The 9680-nt window shown below is 50.5% G+C and overlaps 1 protein-coding gene across 1 annotated transcript; it reads right to left on the reverse strand.

Annotated features, from left to right (window-relative positions):
• Positions 1 to 8956: 8956 nt before the first annotated feature.
• On the reverse strand, positions 8957 to 9298 carry LOC136536422 (secreted RxLR effector protein 161-like). Its single transcript, XM_066528728.1, has one exon. The coding sequence runs from the start codon at positions 9296 to 9298 to the stop codon at positions 8957 to 8959; it is 342 nt and encodes a 113-aa protein (XP_066384825.1).
• Between the last annotated feature and the right edge of the window lie 382 nt (positions 9299 to 9680).

Raw genomic sequence — 9680 nt, forward strand, 5'->3', positions numbered from 1 at the left:
CTGCAATGCCATCATCTCTAAGGCAATGTAGCTCCTCCCGAGCCCATGCAAGCATCTTACTAAATAAAGGCCTATCATTGAATAGCACAGGCACGCTTTGCATGTTAACAAACTCAACATATCCATAGCGATCGTATTCAATGGTGCCTCCATGATATATGGTTACTAGGTTGTCCATCTAGTTCAAACACATAACGAAACACATGTCCTTTCGTCCAAATTAGACGATGGATAGTACCTAACAAGTACTTTCTAACTACAAACTAAGTAAATAAGATAACAACTACATACATAGATACAGTGTACTAACTAAATAGCTAGGTCCTATTTAGTTAACTAAATATGTAACTACCTATGTAAGTAGCTATCTAACTATATCTATGTACCTATATATCTATGTTTCTATCTATCTACATATATATCTCACTAGATCACTAACTAAATCAACTACCTAAGTCATCGCATTAACTAGTAAATAACAAATGCCAACTAAGTAGGTACAATGCATATTCACAATTTTTACCTTTGCAACGACTGATCCGTGGACGCCGACGGAGTCGTAGCAGACGCTGGGCGTGGGTCAGGCCGACGAGCCGGGCCGGCGGTGGCACGGCCGGCCGCTGTAGGTGCTGGGGCTGGCAGTGGCACGGTGGGAGCCTATCACGGGTAGCCAATTAGGCGAGGCCGGGAGCGGGCGCCACGGCACGGCACGACGGGCGCCAAGCGACACGGCGTGGGCGCGACATGGCCACGGCACGGTCAATGCACGGCGGGCACGACGCCGGCGTGGCACGGCGCGGCGCGCGCATGGCGGGCGCGGTCGGCGGTGGCACGGGGCCGGCGTGGAGCGGGGCATGGGCCCAGCACGATGGGCGGCCGTCGTGGGCGCGTGCCGCGCCGAGGGCTCAGGGCGGAGACGGCGGTCGGCGCGGGCTCCGGGCGCGGCGCGGGCGGCCGGTGGCGGGCTCCGACGTGCGCCGGCGAGGACGAGAGCGAGGCCGCGCGGGCTCCGGGCGCGGTGGCGGCGGTGCTCTGCTCGGCTCGGGCGAGGGAGATGCGAGAGAGATGGGGGGAGAGGAAAAGAGAAAGGATTGGGGGCCATACGTAATAAAGGCTCGGCGCTAGTCACCCTGGCGTCGAGCTTGGCGCCGAGATCTACAGCGCCGAGCTCGGCGCCAGGGTGACTGGCGCCGAGCTCCCTGCCATGTCACCTCCACATGGGTCTCAAGCTCAAGAGCTCGGCGCCAGGGACGCTGGCGCTGAGACGTGTTAGCTCGGCGCCGGCATCGATGACGCCGAGCTAAGGGTCTAGATTCTGAAATCTTTCCTCTAGGGACGTATTTGTGAAAAACTTTCAAAAAAGGGCTAAAAATAAAAAATTTGGCCGTGGCTACTAGCTTGCTTGTGGTGAAACCCAGGTTAGTCATCAGCAAGTTCTCAGCTTGACACGGATGTTCGTATTTTTTGGATTTATTTTAGAATTTAACGGTGCTATGCTTTCAGAGGTTGACGACGTCCCCGTCGACAGTGAGGCGCCAGTGGTGACTTTGTGAATCTCGAGATTTGTCGGCTCAGTGCTTCAGAGGTGCTCACAGGGGTAAGATTTGCGTACGTGTGTTCATAGGGGGTGATTGTGCGTGCGTGTTGTGAGCGCACTGTGTAATCTAAAATATAAGATATTACGAAATCAATTGCCAAGTTAAAGCTATCAAGATCTAGTAGATATAATAATAATTCCAACTAATTCTATCTATAAACATTCAACGCAGCATTATTTTTGAAGTCAAAGTTTTAAACAATTAACTAGAGGGTACCAGGAGGTTGCAAGATATCCTCTTCTATTAAGGAAAAAGATAGAGCTAGGATTGGAAAATCTGGACAGCTATCTGTTAGATCCTCTTAGACTAGTTATAGTGGGAGAGTTTTATTATATGTATTCCCTCAGTCAAAAAAAAAAATACAATTCTCGTTTCTTGAGAAGTCAATCGGTTTAAACTTTGACCAAAATTATATAAAAAAATACTAACATTCCTGATGCAAAATTAGTATCATTGGATTAGTCATAGAATATATTTTCATAATAATTTATTTGAAAACATAAATATTAATATTGTTTGCTATAAACTTGGTCAAACTTGAGCTACTTTGACCGGTACGAATATCATAATTGCATTCTTTTCTGGACGGAGGGAGTACATAGCTATTTTTATGACGTTTTTAAAAGAAGAGAAGACGTGAGTTTTATGTAAGATGAAACTCTTATGCAACTTTGGCTGAGTCATATAATTAAATATATATGAAAAAAGAGAAAAAAAACTATACATTGAGGATGATGATTTCATCCATATTTCATTGAATTCTATATATTTTTAAAACAAACGTTATAAAACTCTCTACTAAAAACATCCTTACAAGTTACAAGCACATGTATGCAATACTGATTATGGCATCAATTGTAAGCCAATCTGAAAAGCCAAGTTGCCACCGAAAATCAAAATTCTCATGTGTTTTAACCTTGAAGAATGCAATTTTAAACAAAGACATCCTAATCAAACCTAATTAGAGAGGAGAGAACTGATGTGCCTTCTGTACCGATAAAGAATCGGTAATGCATCAGTTTTTTTACGTCCCATAGCAAGATATGTGTGGAGTCTCATTACCCACACATCCGGGGTTGAATGTAGATCCATCTCCTTTCAACCGGTATTGAGTCTGAATTAATCACAGTCTTCCACATGACAAAAACCATGTACGCTTTGGCAGTGTTTGTTGGTGTCTTTCGAAAGCGAGAAACATTGTTTGTTTTTAGATTGTATGTAGATGTGCTCTTTTATTTTATTATGTGTTGTGTGAGGTGGAGCATACAATGGAGATTCTTAAAAGGAGGCTTTATTGTCGTTATTGTTGTAAAACATATGGACTCTATTCTGGAAGAAAAGGAGAAGAAGAAATCATGATCCTAGTCCATTTGTATGTGGGCTCTTACCAAAACTCTTAAACCTTGGCAGAACTATATATATATATATATATATATATATATATATATATATATATATATATATATATATATCACACACACGGTAATGCTATTCTACAGCTGGCCACTAAATAACTTATTCTATGGCCACCTTGATTTACGATAATGTTTGTACCAATTTACGATAATGACAATACGCATTTACGATACATGAGTTACTATAATTCAATATGATACTTACCATAATGCTATAGTAAATCACTTATGAGGGAGTTACCATAATCTCATAAATTAGTATAATAATTATCGTAACTCAAATTGGCCACAGAATAACTTATTCTGCGGCCAACATATATGTGGGAGCTCTATGTTGTAATCACCAATATTGAGAGAAATAAAAAATAGTCTCTCTATCTCTTATGTCTATGTGTTCTACTTTCATCCACTATGTTTATCATGAGAGATGAAGAGGGGATATCCTAACCGCTGACAACCTGTTTTTATAACAATCATCAACCCCGGTGGAATGATGGGGTTTGATTCAGGCCATGTTTAGTTCCCATCAAAATCCAAACGTTGGCACTATGCAAAAAGAAGATTCCCCATCACATCAAACTTGTGGTACATGCATGTAGTACTAAATGTTGACGAAATCAAAAACTAATTGCACAGTTTGGTTGTACTTTGCGAGACTAACGTTTTGAGCCTAATTAGTCAACGATTGGATAATTATTACCAAATACAAACGAAATGCTACAGTGCGCTACAGTAATGTGCTGTCTCTGGGTCCGTGCGCTTTGGGGATGGTTTCGTCGCCCAGATCAAGGGAAGCATAACCGTCCTACTGGAGTGCAAGAACGGGGAGCACATGTCGCTCCCCAACGTCTACTACCTGCCGCGGCTCACCGCCAACATAATCTCCGTCGGCCAGCTCGATGAGGGAGGCTACCAGGTGCTTGTGGAGGATGGAGTCATGCATGTTCATGGCGAGGACAGACGCCTTCTCGCAAAGATCCCGCGCAACCCCGGCAAGCTGTATGTGCTCAACGTCACCATCGCACGTCCAGTCTGCCTGGCGGCGCGCACCAACGATGACTCATGGACGTGGCACGCACGCTTCGGCCACATCAACTTCACCACACTTCGGAAGATGGTGCGGGAGGAGCTGGTTCGCGGCATGCCGCCCATCACTCAGGTGGAGCAGGTGTGCGAGGCGTGTCTAGCCAGGAAGCAGCACCGCACCCCGTTCCCATAGAAGGCGCTACGGCGTTCGACAGAAACACTCCAACTCCTCCATGGCGATTTGTGCGGCCCAATCACACCGATGACTCCTAGCGGGAACCGGTATTTCCTTCTTATCGTGGATGATTATTCATGATATATGTGGGTGTGCCTTCTTCCCTCCAAAGATGAAGCCACGATGGTGATCAAGTGTATCCAAGCCGCCGCTGAGCGCAAGACTAGGAAGAAGTTGTTGGCGCTGAGAATCGATCGCGGTGGTGAGTTCGTGGCAGCAAACTTTGTCGACTATTGCACGCAACTTGGCGTCCACCATGAGCTCACAGCCCCGTATACTCCACAGCAAAATAGGGTTGTGGAATGGTGGAACCAGTCGGTCGTGGGGATGGCCAGGAGCATGCTCAAGGCGAAGGGCCTTCCCGGCATTTTCTGGGGGGAAGCAGTCACCACCGCCGTGTACCTGCTCAACAGATCATCGTCCAAGAGTATTGGCGGGAAGGCGCCATACGAGCTATGGACGGGAAGCGCACCTGGTGTACACCATCTGCGAACGTTCGGGTGTGTGGCACATGTCAAGAACACGACGCCAAACCTGAAGAAACTGGACGATCGAAGCCGCTGCATGATCTTCATCGGGTACGAGCCAAGATCCAAGGCGTACCGCGTCTATGATCCGGCTACACAGCGCGTCCACATCAGCCGCAACATCATCTTCGATGAGGCGGCTCAGTGGAGTTGGGCGTCCACGCACGACGTCGAGCCCGGCGACTTCACCATCGAGCAGGAGAACCCGGAGGCGCCTGAGGTGATCATCACCAGCACATCCACAACAAGCACGCCGGCATCTTCCTCTACATCTCGTTCGCCCTCGCCCAACTTGGAAGCATCCATGACTACACCGGTGTTGGGTTCGCAGGCCGAGGGACCATCTGCATCGAGCCCCCTACCGCAGCCTGGCATCTAGTTCGCAACTCCTCCGAGCTCCGGCATCAGCGAGCAACTAGATGACAACCACAATGAAGATGAACCCCTACGGTTCAGGCGCATCGACAATGTTCTTGGGTAGGCTACACCGCCTAGGCACGCCGCACGGGACCTGGAGGAGCGGCTTCTTCTGGCCAGCGACGTTGAGCCGGCGACGTTCGACCAAGCTATGCACCATGAGTGCTGGCGTCAAGCCATGCTTGATGGGATGACCTCAATCGAGGCAAGCGGGACTTGGAGGCTAATTGAGCCGCCACCCCATACTCGGCCGATCGGTCTCAAATGGGTCTATAAGGCCAAGAAGGACGCGTCCGGCATTGTCACCAAGCACAAAGCCCCACTCATCGTGAAGGGATATGTGCAGCGCTAAGGGATCGACTTCAACGAGGTTTTTGCTCCCATGGCATGGCTCGAGTCAGTCCGGCTACTGCTCGTGCACGCCGCTAGCGAGGGATGGCCGGTCCATCACATGGACGCAAAATCGGCATTCCTCAACGGCGAACTGCAGGAGGAAGTCTACGTCAAGCAGCCCCCCAGTTTCATGCTCCAGGGTCATGAACACAAGGTGCTTCATCTTGTCAAGGCGTTGTATGGTCTCCGGCAAGCTCTACGAGCCTGGTACGCGAAGCTCGATGCGTCTCTCATCAAGCTCGGGTTTCAGCGGAGCAGCTCTGAGCATGCTGTGTACCTCCGTGGTGCTGGAAGGAACCGTCTGGTGGTGGGGGTGTACGTGGATGACCTCATCATCACGGGCGGGAGCCAAGTCGACATCGACAAATTCAAGTTGGAGATGTAGTCCACCTTCAAGATGAGCGACTTGGGACTTCTACACTACTACCTCGGGTTGGAAGTATCCCAGTCGGAGGAGGGCATCACTGTGTGCCAGAGCGCATATGCGGCGAAGATCTTGGAGACGGCGGGCCTGATCAGGTGCAATCCAACTTGCACTCCAATGGAGACACGCCTGAATCTTAGTAAGTGGAGCACCGCCCCCGCTGTTGACCCTACACTTTACAGAAGCATTGTGGGGTCGCTGTGGTACTTGGTGAACTCAGGGCCGGACCTGGCATTTTTGGTGGGATATGTGAGTAGATTCATGGAGGCTCCAACCACTGAGCATCTAGGGCAGTCAAGCGAGTGCTCAGGTACATCACAGGAACACTGAGCTATGGCTGTAGGTACCAGAGGAAGAAGAAGGGGGAAACCAGCCTGATCGACTACTCTGACAGCAATTTGGCGGGTTGCATTGACACACGCAAGAGTACAACTGGCGTCCTCTTCTTCCTTGGTAACAACATCGTCACCTGGCAATCACAGAAGCAGAAAGTTGTGGCATTGTCCTCCTATGAAGCAGAGTATATAGCTACAACCACTGCAGCCTGCCAGGGGATTTGGCTGGCACGGCTGATCGCAGAGCTCAAGGGCGAGGAAGCCGGTGTCGTCAAGCTAAAGATAGACAACCAGTCCGCCATCGTGCTCAGCAAAAACCCTATCTTCCACGACCGCTCCAAACATATCAATGTCAGGTATCATTTCATTCGAGAATGTGTTGAAGAAGGCAGGGTGGAGATCGATGCAATCGGCACTGTAGAGCAGCTGGCGGACATCCAGACCAAAGCCCTGGAATAGGAGCATTTCTGTGAGTTGTGTTCTCTGATCAGGGTCCATGATGTATAGAATCGGCGCAAAGCTTAGGAGGAGAATTGTTAGTTAATCCTCGCGCCAGATTTAGTTAGCTGCATGTTTCTTTTCCGTTATGCATGCGCACGAGCACTATGTTTGTGGTCGTCGTGTGCCTAGGAGGGAGTGGCTGAGAATCGCTCGTCATGAACCTGAGCATGCAGCCATGGTTGACGGACGTGGAGCGTGGGGATGGACGCGCACTACCCGCAACGTTAGCGCTGTGGCTGCATTGCTCTACACTCTACATTTTCAATAAATTGGAGAATAGAAGATCACAAAAGCTACGGTTGTTTAGGCAGCACCAAATTCTTGTGACCAAGTGTCCTCGCGTTGTGTTTGCAATGATCATCTTCTCTGGCTCGGTGTCCTCACCATCGGTGTTCACCGCCGGGTGGTTTCCAACATGCCACGCCGCTCCCAGCGCCATCCCCTCGCCTCTCGAGCTCCTCGTCCCACTCCTCCATGCCGTCGACGCGTGCGCACCACCACTACATGCCCGTCTTCTCCACCACCACCTGCTCTGGCCTCACCGATGAAAACCGCCCACCGGCGCCTACGCCAGGATCGCGCAAGCGCGGCACGGGATCTGTTCAAGGAAATGCACCGCCCGCGCCTGAACCCACTCGCTCCTCTCGCCGCCGCTGGTGTCTCCGGTGCCACCGCCACTCCCGGTGCTGGCCCAAGGCGAATCCTCTACCCATCTTCTAGAGCCTCTCCTAACATCACCACAGTGGCGCACAAACACCATAAGGGCTGTGCGCGACCATCAACACCAGCGCCCACCAGCTTCAGCTTCTATAGCGCTTCGCCTAAGACCTCGGCCGTAGCCATCCACTCCTGGGCACCAGCTCCCTGCCCTCGACCTGTCCCGTTCCTGGAGCTAAGGACATCATCGCCAGGGACAACAGAGGGGCCCGGCAGACCACCAAACCCATTATGCTTTTAGGCCCTAGCCTCAGCGCTACCAGATCGCCGCCGAGCAAAAATACCAGCAGCTGTGGTGAAGCCGGCGCTGCCGCCTGCACAGAAGGTGATAGTGGTTAAATAGGGAGCAGCGGTGATGGGAGGCAGCAAGGCTATGGGGAAGCAGGAGGATGTGCACAAGCTGCGGATTCTGGACAATCTCTACATGCAGTATAGATTTTTGAATGCCTAGGCAGAGGCTGTGGTGATAACCAAGAAAGCTGTTGCTGAGGTGTGAAATATTTAAGATCTAACTAGTTCAGTTTTCACCATTGGAAGTTCGAGTTGCAGTGATCATGTCATTTTATTTGTCTTTTGGATATACAGGAATCACTATATGGGCTCTCGGAGATGTTGGTCCCTTAGCTACCCTGCACAGGTACCAGCACACTCACTCACTATGGCTAAAGGTAGAAGAAGATATTGAGAACAGCTCACACACATAGCACAAGCCTAGCGTGGGCCGAAAGCTCCGCTTTAGGATGCGACAAACTGAACTGAGTTTTTCCATTGTCTTTGGATGGAATATATACAACTCTAGCTGTACCTTTACTAGGTACATGGTTGTTGGTGAGTACACCAACTACCTACTCCTAAGGTACAAGGCTTAGCTCAGCCATCTCTACACTATATGGCTGAAGTAAGCCATTTCTACCTACTGCCTCACTACTGCTGCAACAGCAGTGAGTGGTCAGCCGAGCCGACTAGTTCCATCTCCTAAACCAGGAGAGGATAGCTGTGCCGACCAGTCAAGAGAGAGATGTGAGTAGCAGATTATGTCTAACAATTCTTCCCCTAATCCTGCTGCTAACCTGATGCCTTGACCTCATCCATGCCAATCATCTTCCTTAGCTCCATGAACCGCAGGCATCCGAGTGACTTGGTGAGGATGTCAGCGAGCTGTCTGTCGGTCTCGACAAACTCGATGACGATCTGCCCTCCATCGATGTAGTCCTGGAGGAAGTGGAACTTGATGTCGATGTGCTTGCTCCGGTCATGGAGGACAGGGTTCTTGGCGAGGGCGATGGTGGACTGGTTGTCCACCATCAGAGCTGGCGGGTGAGCTTCCTCGTCGGTTAGCTCGCCCAGCAGTCGGCGTAGCCAGATAGCCTAGCATGCCACCGTGGCCGCTGCGATGTACTCTGCCTCACACGTCGACAGCGCCACGATCTTTTGCTTCAGTGACTGCCAAGCAATGGGGGCCGCTCCAAAGAAGAGCACGCCAGAGGTGCTCCGTCGCCCATCAATGTCACCTGCTATGTCTGCATCGCTGAAGACAGTGAGCTCCAGCTCACCTTCCTTTGCCTTGGGGGCTGCCTCACTGAAGATCATGAGCCGCAACCCACCCTTGCTGCCACTCTTGGGGAAGATGATCGCTTGATCGAGTGTCCCCTTGACATAGCGCACCAACCTTTTCACTGCCGACCAGTGATCTTCGTGCAGGTCCTCCATGAAACGGTAGATGTACCCAACCGTGAACGCAATGTCTGGTCAGGTATGTGTGAGGTAGCACAGCCCGCCGATGATGCTCTGCTAGCACGTCACATCCGCCTTCGCAGCAGTGCTGTGCTTGCTCAGCTTCAGCTGCTCCTCCATTGGAGTCACGCATGGCTTGCACTCTGCCATGCCACCGCACTCCAGCAGCTTCTCCACGTAGGCACACTGACCTAGGGAGATGCTCTGCTTCCCCTGCCTCACCTCAATGCTAAGGTAGTAGGAGAGCACGCCGAGATCGCTCATCTTGAAACGAGCCGCCATCTCACGCTTGAAACCGTCGATGTCCTCTGCTCGCGCTCAGGTGACGATTAAGTCATCCACGTACACGCCAATGACG

Source organism: Miscanthus floridulus, chromosome 2, assembly GCF_019320115.1.
Source record: "Miscanthus floridulus cultivar M001 chromosome 2, ASM1932011v1, whole genome shotgun sequence".
NCBI lineage: Eukaryota > Viridiplantae > Streptophyta > Magnoliopsida > Poales > Poaceae > Miscanthus > Miscanthus floridulus.

Coding starts and splice junctions, on each gene's coding strand:
- LOC136536422 (XM_066528728.1), bottom strand. CDS start 9,298: ATGGAGGACCTGCACGAAGATCACTGGTCGGCAGTGAAAAGGTTGGTG.